At 34.8% G+C, this 16,964-nt stretch overlaps 1 protein-coding gene across 3 annotated transcripts; it reads right to left on the bottom strand.

Annotated features, from left to right (window-relative positions):
* Positions 1–2,863: 2,863 nt before the first annotated feature.
* LOC140148141 (uncharacterized) lies at positions 2,864–14,176 on the bottom strand. 3 transcript variants are annotated; one of them, XM_072170111.1, is made up of 5 exons: positions 13,846–14,176; positions 10,409–10,710; positions 9,607–9,765; positions 4,244–4,447; positions 2,864–3,432 (listed from the first exon to the last, which is right to left on the bottom strand). In XM_072170111.1, the coding sequence occupies exons 1-5, from the start codon at positions 13,970–13,972 to the stop codon at positions 3,421–3,423; spliced, it is 804 nt and encodes a 267-aa protein (XP_072026212.1). In that variant the 5' UTR covers positions 13,973–14,176; the 3' UTR covers positions 2,864–3,420. The 3 variants fall into 3 exon arrangements, with proteins under 3 accessions (XP_072026212.1, XP_072026136.1, XP_072026292.1); XM_072170035.1 differs by having other exon boundaries at positions 10,409–10,713; positions 13,846–14,175; XM_072170191.1 differs by having other exon boundaries at positions 10,529–10,713; positions 13,846–14,172.
* Positions 14,177–16,964: the final 2,788 nt, after the last annotated feature.

Here is a 16,964-nt window from a genome sequence, read left to right as displayed (position 1 = left end):
TTGTATATTAATGCACGGGTGCATAGTGCTTTCGGACGAATTCATTTTTCTTGCGGGTTGATGTATTTATAATACTCGCATTTTTCCAACATTTTTAATGGAATAGGTTAATGAATGCATATCACTTGTCCCAGCAAACACAAAAACGTTTTAAAAACGTTTAAATAAGTTATATTTTGGGTTCGGGTTATATAAAGGTCATGAAAACGTTTTTAAAACAAATATTTGGGGCAAACATTTTTCGCAAAATATTTTTTCAACCCCAAAATAACGTTCTGTTTAGAATGTTATGCATCAAGTTTTCAAAAAATGTGTTTGGAATGTTATTAAAACGTTTTTATACCCTCTATATAACCCTACATTTAAACGTTTTCTGTAAAACATTTTGTGTTTACTGAGCAGTAGATTATCAAAAAATGTTTTTAATGTTATGAAAACGTTTTATAACCTTAATATACCCTTTATATAACCCGATATTTAAACGTTTTCTGACAATCTTTTATAACCTTTTGCGAATGATGTCGAAAACGTTTTGTTTGCTGGGGTTGCTCGAGAAATTGTCCAAATTAATGCATCTGACTAAGATGTTGATAATGCAGTTGATAATGTTGTCACTCTCATTGGACGCATCAACATCTCAGTACGCGTGCATTAGTTTGTACAATTTCACTCTCAACGCTCAGCAGCAGCGTAGCCAGCTATTGTGAGAGTGCAAACCCAATTTTTCGGCCCCATTTGGTCAGTTTTCGTTAGTCATTTTAATGACACTTTACTCTTTGCCGCCCCCATTTTCAGGACTGAGGATTAACTACCATAGCAATAGATGAATAAGGTACCACAGCAATAGGTTAAAACAATTTTAATAGATCGCCCTGCACTACAGCGTTCACGCGGTACCTATGCATTGAACCATAGATGTCAAAGAACAGGGATAAAGACCTGGATTGTAATTCTATAGAATATGCATTTTATGCTGTAAGATTGCAACCTGCTTGTAGTGCAGGGCGATCTATTCAAAAATTGTATTCATCTGTTGCTATGGTAGTTAATCCGATTATTACATCACTTCGACGGCGAATAGTCGCCAACACAGGTTCATCCCGGGCAAGTAAGGACGAGAGTGAGGGCCTTTTCAATTTTCCGATTTTCAAACTTATAAAATCTATTGTCCTGATTGAACATCATAATTGAAATCTATTGATTTTAGGTTGTTGGTGGATTGCAAAACAATTAAGCAGTCAAACAAAAGAAGTTCCCACCCATTTTCAGACCAAAATGTTTCTCATCAGCGCAAAAATGGTTTTCACACAAAACCCATCAATCTCCATCCATTAATCAAACTAGGACTTAACAACAGAGAAACCAACTCCAGAAACCAGTAGCATTAATTTAACAATACTTCTGGTTTCTGGAGTTGTCTCTATTGAAATATAAGACATGTATACAGTCAGCTACCTGCACAACCGATTCTTTTGTTCTGCCAGGCTCACTCAGTCATTTAATGAGGCAATACAAACGATCGAAATTGGTGTTGAAATGAGCAAAATTTTGAGTTACACCTTTTCAGTGTAAAATTTTTTCTCAGCCAAATGAAAAGCAATAATTTTCATTTTTTCAGTAAATGGCTGGAAAAACTATAATGCTTGATACTGATTTTTTTTTAAATCCTGGTGTTAAACTTAGGCCTGAAATTCAGTCATTTAGTGTAAGATATTCGATTTTTATAGGCTTCAGCTCGGCCCGCGAGCTTTTTCTTGGATCAACCTTTTAGCTTTTCAAAGTAATATAGTTCGCTAATGAAGGATTTTCCCCAACTTTCTAAAGCACATCACCGTGAGCTATATATCATAGTTTTGTCAGAATTTCCGTTTTGATTTCACCATCTTTCACTGTCGGCTGAAAAATTTCTAAATCAACACGTGAAATCTAAAGGCTAGTACTAGCATTGTGGATCGATATCCCTGGGTTTAATAGTAATACCGGCATGGCTATAGTGTTGCCAGAACTTCAATATAGCAAAGAAATTCCCAGACCTATAGCGCTCCTACTGATCATGTTTAACCAGAACACCCAATTGGGGATTTAATCGCTGGTTGGGCAATTTGCTTTCAATGAAAAATTGACCTGGATAACAACAAAGGAAATATCGACTATTTCTGCTGGTTGCTCTCGAGATAAAAGTACTCACCATTGCCTACTTTTACTTAGTTTGACATTTTCGGAGAATGAATGGAAAAAGGGTAAAACAAAAACGGAAATTCTGACAAAACTATAACATATAGACCCACACGATGTGCTTTACAGAGGTGGGAAATATCTTTCTTTAGCAAACTATGTTAGTTTGAGACGCTAAAACATGAATTCCGTAAAAAGCTCGCAGGCGAATTCAAGGCCTATAAAAATCAAAAATATCACACTAAAAGTCACAATTTGATGCTTAATTTTAACACCAGGATTTAAAAAACATGTATATTCAAGCACCAAGTTTTTAACTGACATTACTGAAGAAAAAAAAAAATATTGCTTTATATTTGACCGAGAAAATTAATTTCATAGCAAAAAGGTGTATCTCTGAATTGTGCTGATTTTTACATGTATCGATCGACTTTTAGCGCGACTAAGCATTTCTAAAGAATTGGTTGTCCAGGCGGCAGACTGTATACTCCATCGCTGAGCGATGAGCGATTGGTTTTTAACCACTGAGGTAGAGCGCTTTTTGTTGCATTGGGAAAGGCGTGCTACCTCATGATCAAATATTAATGGCTCGTCGTTCGCCGTTGGAGTAACGATTCAGCTTTATGTTCCGAGAATGCTGAAATGAAAGTCTGATGGGAATTTCTTGCCCATCATGTTAACGGCATGGTCAGGTGGCTAAATGTAGTGATGTTTTTTACGTTTAATAATCCATGATGCTATTAATACCTCTCTACGCACTCTCTGATTCGTTAAGTTTCTGTAATGATTTCATGTTGCTTAAATTGTCTGAACAGGTTCGCATTTTCATTTTGCCATTTTGTATATCAGAAATTACATAATATCAAAACATGATCGCTTCAAAGGAACAATATCCTCCTTCATCTGTTCATCAATAATTTGATAATTACATTTGAAACATAGTCATGGTTATCAAATTCTATTTCAAGTTTAATATCATGTATTATGTGAATGCTCTGTGCTTCTGATATGTCATTAATCGTATTGCATTTCGCCGGTAATAATTAAAACACCTGTAAAATGATCCAGTTTTGAAAGCAACTAGGTCACACATTATGATCAAGGTGCCTATTCATTCATCTACCAAAAAGTAGGAGCTTTTGTCAAAATGATCCACCATGGCATGGGGTATTATATACATGATTCCAGTCCTTTTGATAAATTTATTACTGCTGTCATAAAAGAGGCGTATCTTCTCCGTCTTCATCAGGAGTCTACCTGTTCAAAAATAAGACAGTGATAAAAGAATATAAGTCGTCTTTAAGGGCAATTATGATTTTGCAACATTCGCAGACGATTTGCATGTTCTAAAGTGGAACCCCGGGAGTGGAACAGGCACAAAAAGAAACTCGTCAGTTATAGTCATCTTTGCTGTTCAACAACCTGATAATTTTTGGATTATTCTAAAATATACATTTTGTTAATTGGACTTTGGCGTCTCATTTGACACCCTGTTCGTGAAAATCGAACAAGAATTGACCAAGATATGCGCCTCACAAGCCTCAAACCCCAAATTCAAAAGTTGTAATTTCGATGATTTTCAATGGGAACGCACCGTTGTATTGCACACAAGCACCACGGGCCAATCAATAAAGCACACAATGTAACAGACAGAATTGAATCGTTAAAATTGCAACTTTTCATTTTGGGGTTTGAGGGTTTGGAGGGGCATATCTTGGTCTATTCTTGCTCGATTTTCACGAACAGGGTGTCAAATGAGAAAGCAAAGTCCAATTAACAAAACGTATATTTTAGAATAATCCAAAACTATCAGGTTGTTGAACAGCAAAGATGACTATAACTGACGAGTTTCTTTTTGTGAAATGTTAAGGAAATGTGGCTGAGAGAATTTATGTATGACGAAGAGTGGTGTGGATTACTAAGATATTGCCATTGCCATTTTTGATAGCCCTACTATACGGGGATTTTACACACGCTATACTCAGAGATCGTACCGCTAAAACAAAGTGACAAAAGAAATATGCGAACATAAAGGGAGAAAATGGAGAAAATCTCATTTGTTTCTCACCTCTGTTACATCCGGGTTGTCATAATGATTACCCGTTGTTGCATTGTCATCATCGTCGTCATCCGGGAATTCTATGATAGGGTCATTTGTTTTTGGCGATGTTTCTCCCGAATGACTGTCACCATCTCTGTTTTCTGCCGATTCTGTGACGTCTTGAGCTTCATCGCGCCAATAAAAACGAGGTGCATTTGATGGGGTTTCGTCCTGTGGAAATCATTGTAAACGTATTGTTTAGTTGTGGAAAGTAGTTTCAGACTTTAGTTCAAAAGAAGACAAGGAATTCAGCATCTCCCAGCAAACACAAAAACGATTTAAATAAGTTATATTTTGGCTTTTGGTTTAGGTAAAAACGTTTTAATAACATTAAAATGTCGGGTTAAATAAAGGTCATGAAAATGTTTTAAAACGTTTTGTATGAAAACACACTACTACAATATTTAGAAAATGTTTACTGTAAACTATTTTTGCAAACAAATTTTCCAAATATTTTGTCAACACTTAAAAAACATTATGTTAAAATATTTGCACCCAGCAAACACAGAAATGTTCTTAAAATGTTTTTTCAAAACGTTTAAATAACATTATTTATATTTATTATATTAAGGTCATGAAAACGTTTTTAAAACGTTATTGCAAATTTGGGCAAACATTTTTCGCAAAATATTTTTCAACCCCAAAATAACATTCTGTTTAGAATGTTTTGTATCAAGTTTTCAAAATGTTTTTGGAATGTTATTAAAACGTTTTATACCCTTTATATAACCCGACATTTATCGTTTTCTGTAAAATATTTTGTGCTTGCTGAGTAGTAGATTATCAAAAAAAACACATTTTATGAAAACGTTTTATACCCTTAACATGCTTAATGTACCCTTTTGTATAACCCGACATTTAAACGTTTTCTGACAACCTTTAATAACCTTTTGTGAATGTTGTCGAAAACTTGGCAGAGGTTTCCAGTGGTATAAACATATCTCAATTTTTTGAGAAAAGTGGGAGGATGAGGCTGTGGATCACGAAATGCCCTTTTAAGACACAGAATAGTGACATGGAGAGAGGCAGTAACTACATGACCCTTATGCTGGTTTCATACTTTCCACTTTTCTGCCGCTTGCCGCTTTGCTGTTCTAAAGACGATTTTGCTTCACTGCGCAGTTGCACCAGAAACGCTAGCAATGACCAGCAACAAGCCGATATATCGATCAATCCACCCCTTTGCCCAAGCGGCAGCACCGCTGGGAGTTCAATTCAAGTTAACTCGTAGCGGTGCCGCTCTGACGCATGAGAACAAAATACGATTTTGGAGTGGTGCTTTTGGAACGATGACTTTCAGAGTCATGCCGCTGCCGCTCAGCGGTGTGCCACTCCGCTTGCAGGGAAATACAAGTGGCTTCACGCCGCTCAACGACAAGCGGCAGAAAGTATGAAACCAGCTTGATAACTTAGTCCTATATAGCGCTATCGGTATCCTGGTAGGTATACCGATAGCTCTTCCTATCGTACCCTGAACATCTGCATAGTGCTTTCGTTTTTGGGTTTTGGTTTTTGTTTTTTTTAATTTAAATGAAAAACTCACAACACTGTGTAAAGGTTAATTATTATGCTTGATACAATTTATTACCGCACCACGGTAAGTAGAAAGAATCATCTGTTCTTAAAAGGGCACTGATAGTGATATAGGACCAAAGTTTCTACTTGGTGCCTTAGTACACAAGTTGCATGCTGTTTCTCTTGTCATCTACTAAATTATTAACAATCGTTTGCATTTAGGCCGAAATTGCTGGTAATAATGTCAATTTTCTGACTGAACTCTTGACATAAAACTGAACAAGTTATTATTATTTTCAAAAATCTACATGTAACCTTCTTTTTTTCGACGGAATCTCTTAAAATAATAATACAAAGTTGAAAAAAATGCTTGACAAATCGCATGCCGCGTTTCCAGGAAAATAGCCTAAGCTTATAGGCACAATGATAATGAATGAATGAATGAATCTTTATTTCCATAATAAAAAAACAACAAAATACAAAGAAATTCAGCATCATAAAAATAAAACAAGACAATTATGGAGGAGATGATCGAAAGGCAGAACTAAATTAATACAACAACAAACAGAGTAAGCCTATCACACAAGAACAAAAACGGGGCTCCAAGAACTAGTTGTAAAATGAGATTAGCTGTGTTTTATATTTGTTTCGAAAATGTTTGATTGAGTTTGCTACTTTAAGGGCTGGGGTATGAACGTTTGGACAGTATTTATTTTGGGACATCAGAGCACATCAGACATATCGAATTGCATTCTGAATACGAAGAATGTCATTCTGATATCAAATAATTTTGATTTTTGAAATTCGCAATTTAATACACATTTTATGGCAAATCATTAAAATTGATATTTTTGATATTTAACAGTACTTGAAGTAAACTTTATAAATCTGATGATTTATACTTACAGTGTATGTAGGTGGGATGAAAAGCCGGCGATCAATTGAAAATTTCGTATTGAAGATATGGATTTTTTTTCCCAAAACACCAAAAAAAAATAGGTCTTTTGGGGAAAAACCATATCTTCAATATGAAAGGTCAAAATTTTCAATTGACCGTCGGCTTTTCCTCCCTGCTACATACACTTTAAGAATATATCATTAGATTTATATAATTTACTTCGAGGACTGTTATATATCAAAATTTGAAAAATATCAAATTTTTATAATTTGTCATAAAATTTGTATTATATTGTGATTTTCAAAAATGAAAATTATTTGATATCAGAAAGACATGCTTCGTATTCAGAATACAATTCGATAGGTCTGAGGTGCTCTCATGTCCTACAAAAAATACTGTCGAAACGCAATAAACGCTCATTTTAGATCCCTTAAGGTTATCGTTCAGGGAATTCCATAACAGTGGGCCGGTAGTCCTGATTGAATGATCAGTGAATACTTTCTTGTTTCGTGTTTGATTATACTTATTACTGTTTCTTGTGTGATAGCTATGAATATCGGATCGTTTTAGAAAGTAACTGTCAAATGAACATGGCAGTTGTTTAATAGAATATGTATACATGTATACACCTAGTTCTAGTTTGAATATATCAAAAACATTGAGCATATTGAATTTATGAAATAGTGGTCCAGAATGGCTTCGATAATGGCTATTTGAAATGGTTCTCATGGCCCATTTTTGGAGCAAATGTATTTTATCAAGATATGTTTTACATGCATTCCCCCATGTAAGTATACCATAATTAATATAAAGCAAGACAAGCGTACAATAAAGCGTGTGCAAAACACGCCCAGGTATAAAAAATTTCAACTTGTTTATCATACCTATATTCCGTGAGATTGTTTTTGAGATTCCGTTGATATGGTTTTTCCATGTGAGATTTTCATCGATAATTACACCTAAAAATTTGGTTTCGGTTACCCTTTGCAAGTTTGTACCATCCAAAGTAATATCTCTGTTTTCTTGTGAATTATTTATCGAAGTCATTCTAGGGGTACCCAAAATCATGTAATTAGTTTTACTAGCATTTACAGAAAGTTTGTTTGCTTTAAACCAGTTACTCACTTCGGATAACTCTTTATTTATTAATGACATTTGTCATAAAATTGTCGTATCATCAGCAAACAAGTCTAGTATAGTCGAGGTATTCGTTATATCATTTATGTACAAAATAAATAGTAAAGAACCTAATATTGAGCCTTGAGGGACTCCGCAAAGGTGTTAGTGAAAATAGGGTCCACAACTTATAAGTTTCCCCCTAAATACATTTTAAAATAAGTCGACAAATATTTGACGATATCCAAACGTGTAAAAATATATGGACCAAATTATAGCGTCACAAGTCATTGTGTTCAATCACAATGGTTCATTATGTAAAAAGAGACCGTGTTAAAGTTGCATCTGAGTCGATAGGAGTCAACTCTCAAACAAACTGACTCAGGTGCAACTTTTAAAACGGCCTCTTTTCTTACACAATAACCATTGTAATTGAACGCAATGATGTGTAACGCTATAAATTAGTCAACAGGGGTAAAACAAATAGGGCTATACATATCTTTTTACATTTTTACATTTCGTAAAAAAATTGACTCATTTTAAAGAGTATTAGTGGGAACTTACAAGTTGTGGACCCCTATATAGATTAATATGAAGATTTTAGATTAAGATTAAAGTGGATTTACAGTGGAAATGAATCGGCTATTACGGAAGAAGCATATAGCACATGCATATTCTTTTTTTAAACTTACCTTCGAGAAATTTAGAAATGAATCATCTAAAATTTGCGGAATGGAATTATCAATACCAGAAAGATTGGTTTCACTGTTAGTTTTCCTTGATGAGCTTAAAGTAGCTAATGGATTAAAGCTTAGTTTATGGTCATACAAAATGAATGAGGGCGTGGAGCTATTCCATGTTATGCCAGGGTCCTGCAATAGCAAGTCATTTGTTATAGCAATGTTAGAAAGTTAATAAGCAAGTTCACATGTTGAAGAGAAGAATTATTGTTATAAGCGTTACTAAAATGCCATGTGTACCAAGTGTGTCAGTGTTTCATTATGATGTTAGTACATATATATAGTTACTAATTACCTGCCAATCAGTGCAGTGAATTGCGTAACTACTCCCCGAGAATACTCCTTACTCATTTTAAAGGAAATTTTCGGCAATCGTGCCTTATATGTCAGAAAAATAATTATCAAGAACGAAGTGGTTTTATTTAAAACAAACACATATTGACCATAAAAAACGAATAAAAACAGTCGTCTTTCAACACGCAGTATTTTAAAATTACCTCGCCGAAATTATCTAGGGCAATGACGTCATAGTTATTTGTGCTCAATTGTCGCCAGCCTTTACTGTATTACTGGGACGTCATTGCATCAGACAATTTCGGCGCCCGGCAATTATGAAGCGGCGCGTTGAGACACGGCTGTTTTCATTCGTTTTTATTGTAAATGTGAGTTTGTTTCAAATAAAACCATATGATTCGGTCTTGATAATAATTTTCCTAACATATAAGGCATTATGTTGTGATTACCGTAGTCTTCCTTTAAAGGTGGGGACGTATACTTGCACAAACTTAAAACTTACGTAAGAAACATATAACTTAACCCCAAGTGAACTACCTGCCTATTGGTCAAAAAGACGTTTTCATTATCAATTGGACCAATCAGCAACATTGTTAGAATAATTTCACCACGCAAAAAAAAATTGGGGTGAATTATTTGCAAAGCTCCATTTTGATTGGTGATTAAAGTGAAGATATCACGTAATTGACCAATCAGAGGCAATGTTAGATCGGCAGGTAGTGCTCAGGGGGTTAACTTAACCCAATGATACTGTAATGTCTACTTACAGATTGATAAACAAATACAGTTGGCCCAGGTCCTTGCCCAAAGGAGCCATTTCTTTGAGGTATATGTCGTAACCTTGGGTCTGTATGAGGATATTGCTGTTGTTGCTGTTGCTGCTGCTGACTCGGCCGATAATATACTCTTGTTGGTGCTTGGTTCATCTGATAAGGAAAAGACAAGGTGGAGGTAAAATCACATTTCATTATTTTCATTTTTGTTCCATTTCTTTCTTGAAGATTACTTCAAAACCAAACAAGTTTAGATGTGTGCGTACCACATGTTGTAGACATGGTAGATGTGGAATTGCTATTGCAAAATAGATAGACGCAATGAAGTTCAAATAGAACTGTCATTTTTATCTCTACCAAAATTACGCATAATTGTAAGTGCAGTTGTCTATCAATCAATACCTGCAATAACAGGGACGCTTATTTTAAAAAAAAGAGTGAAGTTTCAAGATCCCAAACATCTCGGCCATGTTGGCATGTAAACCGCCTAATAAATACATCCCCTAACGAGTAATACAAGCAACACGGTGAATATCTTGAGAAGGGACGAAATCTGTATGTATGTCTGTATCTTCGTATTGCTTGACGTTGCCACATCCCAAAACTATGTCCTAAAAGCACGCATGCAGCAAGGGCGCTAGCTTCTGTCATGTAATTGGTAAATGTCGGTAGAAGGCTGCCCGGTTTCGCAAAGAGGTAGTCATGGTAGCGAATTTTAAATAAATTATAATACTTAATATTTAGTCTATCTACCTCTAGGAGCATGCACGGGTGTGCTTTTTTTATGACGGTCTACCTTGTATTTATAAGTGTTGTTCCATATCTTGGGGTATGCGACCCCAGCAGACCGCCCGTATTCCGACTGAGGCATATAGGTGCCCGCCCCCGGGATAGAGTGTTGGTGAATTCGAAGTACCTGTTGACGTCTGTCTAGCATACAAAAACAGAATACAATGACACCGATGCAGAAGATGACGATAGCAGTAACGCCGATGACGATTCCGACGATAGCGCCGACGGAAAGAGGCATCTTTGAAGACCCTGTGTCGTCGTCGTCTTCAATGTCGAATTTATTAACGTACCTCTCGGGGTTATAGACTGCTGAAAGATAAAATTAAGAAGAGCATAATGTGTATATACAGGGTGTCCCAAAAAAGAGGCCTCTCATTGCGCCCTCTTTTTCTCCTATTTCTGAAAAGTTGATTAAATATATTTTGATATGTAAAGAAATATTCAATCGTTAGCTTTAATAAACCAAAACAATTATTTCAATCGGCTCACAACTTTTGAAGATATGCCCTTTTGAATAAAAGTACCCGTTTTCACTCTGTCCACGGATAGCAAACAGAGTGGTTGGGATGGCCTATGCTGTGGAGTGGCCTGCACGATCACCAGACCTCACACCACTTGATTTTTTTTCCTTGATGGCAAAATCCAAGATCTTCGCAAACGTATTACTGAATGCATTCGCAAGTATCCGGCGCACAGGGATGGTACGCAACGCTATTGATGCAATGAGAACCAGGGCTGAAACCTGTATTCGCCAAGGAGACAACCAGGTAGAGGGCAAAGCAGCACAGTAAACTCACTTCAGAAGAACCAAACACAAACCAAACAGCATTTTAGGACTAACTTTTATCCTAAAAAGAGAAATGACTTATGTTGTAAAGAAAAAAAGAAGAAAAAAAAAGCAAGAAACAACAAAGTAAGAAAGTAAGAAACATAATAAAACAAAAAGGCATAAATAACCAAGAAAGACTAAGTAATTGCAAGTAAAGCAAAAGAAGTCCCATTCGGCAATGTTCGGCATCCATTTTACCCACAAATTAATGACACTATTAACAAAATCCATTGCCATAACCCACCGTACCGGTAAAGCCCATTCCATAAATAAAGTTATTATAAGGAATGTTTGATATTCATGCATGGTATGTGTACTCCTCGCTTTTCAATCTTTGAAGTAACCAAACCTTCTCCGTGGACAGAGGGAAAAACGGGTACATTTCTTTAAAAGAGCATATCTTCATAAGTTGTGAGCCGATTGATATAATTGTTTTGGTTTATTAAAGCTAACGACTCAAGGTTTTCTTACATACCAAAATATTTTTGATCAACTTTTCAGAAATAGGAGAAAAAGAGGGCGAAATGAGGGCCTCTCATTTCCCACAAAAATACTGCCCAAACGTTCATACCAGAGCCCCTAAAATATCCCAAATTAATGTTTCCATTTCTTTTGGCTGACAATAAGTCTAAAATTAGCAAACATTTCATTGCATAACTTGACGTACCTTTTGTTGATTTGAAAAAATTTTGAATAGAAGAATCGTTTCCCTCCCAAATTTTTCCTATTTCCAAAAACAATTTCTTATAGTCAAAAGCAGAGGATGTTTAAAGACATTCCTACAACCCAATGGGGTTTCTGACCTTGTATGTCTGGCTTTTGTACACATGTGGTACAGTTGATCATACCTTGCATTGGATTGTGTGCAAATATCTGGTGTTTTCATCCTATTATTTAACATTCGAAACATCGAGACTTAGGAATAAAATTAATGCAGTGCGACAATATGAATGTTTCCTGTAAGAAAATGAAATATCAGTCCTAAGTCTCAACTATTAGCTCGTTGGCTGCAGTTTTAAAATTACCATTTTGTGTGTGTGTGGCAATGGGGACTTTGCCTTTAAAATTAGGTTATATTGATCAAATTTCCCAATCATAGTGCATTGTAGGAATGCCTTTAAGCCTCCTCTGAGTCAAAAGTAATCACATTTTTTCAAAAATGATGCTCTCAGAAAAAGTTGCACTTTTCAACATTCATACATTTAATGTACAAACATAGAATTAAAATTGGTTTCTTTTCCTTTATCATTTTGTTTCTAATCCCTCAGTTACCCATATAACCATCATGCAATACAAATCTTTATTTTTTAATCAGCGGTTGTTTCAATATGATAAAATCACTAGGGAGGGAAAATCTGGTCTCCGTGCATACATTTGACCAAAAGGGTGAACATTTACCTGTAACATATCAATTTGTAAGTGCTCTTTTTTAAAAGTCATAGTTCATTGAATTTACAACCGTATGACAAAACAGGCGAAAATAGTAACTTTTTGCACAAGATTTAATTAACCATTGCGCATTCTAGTGACTCTAGTATATGGACAATATAAGTGTGCTTCTTCATTTAATGACATTAAATTTGAAAAATATTGTAAGGAACACTTGAGGTTTTGACTTTTAAAACTTACACTTTGGTCAAAAATGTCCTTGGATAGGTAGTTTTAAACAGACTTTCCACATTCGCCTTGCTATAACATTGAATTGCCAGTGTCTTATCTGTTGACCTAGTGACTAAAAGTGTTTTAGGGGGAAGTGCAGCTTTCGTTTAATATAAAAAAAATTCTGATTGGATGATGGGAACACTTGAGGTTTCAACAAAAAACAATCAAAGAGGCCCATTTTTAGCTAGAAGCTTCACAGATCCTACAGTGCTATGCACTCAACCGTGTAGTGTAATCATAAACTGTGGTGGAGACATTCGCTGCTTGTTGTTCTCTGCTTGGAAACTCTTTGATATGTACAGAATGTATTTTTTACACGACTGTTATTTACAATGCCAATTTGGAAGGAATGTAGGCACCTAACACAGGTCGCTGGGTCGGTGTTATTAATTAAGCCTCATACTATATGTTATATCACTTAAATTTTAATGTTTCAAGTTGGTTAAGCATGAACAAACATCACTGCAGAGCCAAATAATCAGATACTTAAAAAACAAATTTTGCAGACATTTTTGAAATTTGAGTCAAGTATTAACTTGTAAGTCATGTAAGTTGTAAGCCTACACGAATACATTTTCTTTTTCTTTTTGTTTAATTTGGAAGGCCGGGCCAGCAGAACAGAGTTCCATTTTGTTCGTCACCTTAGCGGTTTCTGTGACTCAAAAAACATGTACTACGCCATTTATACACGTAACAATGTACAAAAAGTTCATTGCTATTAATTATTTAGGCATGTTTAACGAACCATATCACCAAAGGTCTAGGTATTCCGTTGACATGGCTCGCAACAGGCTTCCGTGTACAGTTGAATGCTTACAACTTTTCCTTAACGCTACTCTGTACCTTTCCACATACAATTTATATTAACCTGGTTATCAACGTATTTTAGTTGAAACGTACTCAATTTCTAATAATAAGTAATTGCATTATAGTAACAATAATATACTTACATATATAGGAGAGATAAATAATAAATACACCCCCTAACGAGTAATACAAACAACACGGTGAATATCTTGAGAAAGGACGAAATCTGTATGTATGTCTGTATCTTCGTATTGCTTGACGTTGCCACATCCCAAAATTATGTCCTCACAGTTGGCCGATGATCCAGAGTGTCTACATAGTCTAACCATTGCCTCCATGATTAAGAATTCATGATGTCTTAGTTAGAATAAATTAAGTAGAGTTCTTAAAACTGTGGTGACATTTTTACTTCAGAACTATATATCTATCTATATATATTTCATTGAAGTTAGACAGGCCAAGAGTGTTGCCAACAATTATGTAGTTGCTTAAACGCAGTGTAGACTTGAATAAAGCGCCCAATCCGATGCTTTACCCATTGGTGTTATTTAAAGAAGTATTTTGTGATCATAGCAATCTCTTTTATGACATTTTTAGTAGATACCCACGAAAAAAGATTATTGCCAAAATTTCAGTTCATTCCGATTTTGCGTTTGCGAGTTGTGCATGATAATGTGTATTGCACTGGCCCATAGATAATGTGTTGTAATTAAAATTTCACGATATTTTGACTAAACGAATTAATCTGCAAGAATTTTTTGTACATAAACATCATGTAGCCAGAGGTTCCTAGTGGTACAAAAATCTTAACTTTTTTTGAGAAAAGTGGGGGTGGGGGATGCTGTAGATCACGAAATGCCCTTTTAAGCTAATGGTACTAAAAAATTACAAGGTGCCCTTCCAGCAAACACAAAAAACACAGAAAAAGTTTAAATGTCGGGTTATATAAAGGGCATATAAAGGGTATAAAACGTTTTCATAACATTTAAAAACATTTGTTGATAATCTACTGCAAATATTCTAATATAATGTTATTTTTAAAAAAGTGTTGACCAAATATGTGGCAAAAAATGTTTGCAAAACATATTTTGCAAGAACCTTTTGAAAACATTTTAAATATATTGTTGTAGTGTTTTTTCATGCAAAACGTTTTAAAACATTTCTATGAAATTTATATAAACCAACATTTAATGTTATAAAACGTTTTATCTGAACCAAAACCCAATATATAACATGTTAAACGTTTTAAAAACATTTTTCTGTTTGCTGGACTATCAAACCGCAGTTGCTATATTGAGGAAAACACAAGTTAAACCCAAAAAAGTCCAATTTAGTCAGAAAGTCCAAATTAGAAAAAAAAAACAATATTAACAAGTGGACCACTTTTTCACGTTCAACTGTACAAAATACTACCCAAAAAGTCCTGCGTACTGGCCTAAATAACCTTATTGTACTAATGCACAATTGACCCTAAAAGTAGCCCAATTCACTACATAGCCGCGGTTTTGGCAACGAGGGTAAGTTTTGAATAGTGTACACCGAGTTCGTAACCTGTTAGTCAAAATCAAGTTCAGAAAATTTGCTACGGTTTGATGATTCTTTTGTCAGTACAGGGCAGATTTTGTGGCTGACAGGGCAGAACGAGATTCGCCCTTGGTTTCATGCATAACATGCGACTAGATTTTGATATCTGGTGTATTCCGCGTAATTAATACTGCTACAGGGCTAACATCCTTGTCAAAATGCCTATAGATCAAACAGACAACATAAGGTTCTGCTTAGCGCGTCCATGTCAGCTGAAACGTCAAATTCATTTTTTATTTCTTAATTTTTTTAGTTTTTTCACGTTAAATTCTAAGACATATTTTGTAGAAAATACTCGCATTGCTTATGTATAAAACAATTGATATCTGGACTTCAATTGTGTTCATCAACCTGCAATCATAATCTTATGCTGTGTACTTTTGAACACTTGAAAATAAAATTTTGACTCAAAATTAGTTTTTAAAAAAATCTTTAAACAAATAAATATAAAAATAAAATTAAAAAAAACACGGATTCTGCCAGAAACGAAACTGCCATGGGCATACATGTAGTATTATTTTTTTACCCTAATGTGATTACAAAATTTTGTTTTTCACAAAACGTTGTAGAAGGATGTCACAACTGATTTTTTTTAAACATCCAAATGAATACAGCGGAATAAGAAATAAGAATAATAATAATGATAATGATAATAACACTAATAATAATAATAATTATATGACATTTTTCAGTAGATATCCACGAAAAAGCTTATTCCACAAATTTCAGTTGATTCCGATTTTCCGTTTGCGAGATATGCATGCCATGTGTATTACACTGCTTGCACTTCTTTCAACCAAAATACCTCAAGTAGTAGATTGGTTTATTCAATTTTTATAATCGAGAAATCAAGAAAGCAATCGCAAAAAACATTAGAAAATTTGGTAAATAAATCGTTACTCACCGTGAAGTCTCCATCATATTCCTCAGTTCGTGCAGCATCTGTACCATCCATTCAGCTATATTTAAAATTGGACAACACTCTTAATTGTTATTAAATGTCATTTAGGCTTTTTATATTCAAATACTGCTGATGCAAATTGGTTGCCAGGAGAACTCATAAAGTAGCATTATAATTACAGATACTTAAACTAAAAAGCACTTTGACTTAAATATTTTTAAAAGTGGCTTAATTAATTGTATGATATTTAGAGACAAAGATCTTGCGTCACATAATAATCCGCTCTACTATCATACTAAATTGGTGTATAATGCATTTATAATAGTGTGGCACTTGATATCGTTATGAACACGGCAGAGTGCCGAATACGCAAAATTGCTGTTCTGAGTAAATGGCGTTTGAAAATCTTGGAACCATTCAATTGGTCCTTCTAAAAATTGAGAACATTCTTGAACACTCATTTGAAATGTATATTATAGAAGTGAATGTGCACAAATTATTTGCAATAATTAGATGTTCTGAAACAATCGATATCATCCCTCCAAACGGGTATTTACAGTTATTCGGCTTTATGCTGAATCCAAAATGTCTCTACCGCTGCGCAAATAGTTGTATTCGAGGTCGAATACGCATTCAACTACGTGTAAACCATAGCACGCATTCTAGATTTGGGACTTTTGTGTAGAAATTACTGGTTGTCCAAAGGCTGTAGACTTTACATTAGATATATAAGTTATAAAATAGCCATCCCTGTAATATTTAGCAAAATCCAATGAT

The sequence above is a fragment of the Amphiura filiformis genome, chromosome 1 (assembly GCF_039555335.1).
Source record: "Amphiura filiformis chromosome 1, Afil_fr2py, whole genome shotgun sequence".
Lineage (NCBI taxonomy): Eukaryota > Metazoa > Echinodermata > Ophiuroidea > Amphilepidida > Amphiuridae > Amphiura > Amphiura filiformis.
The sequence above is the reverse complement of the archived record's forward strand: the minus strand, read 5'-3'. Positions and strand labels throughout refer to the sequence as shown.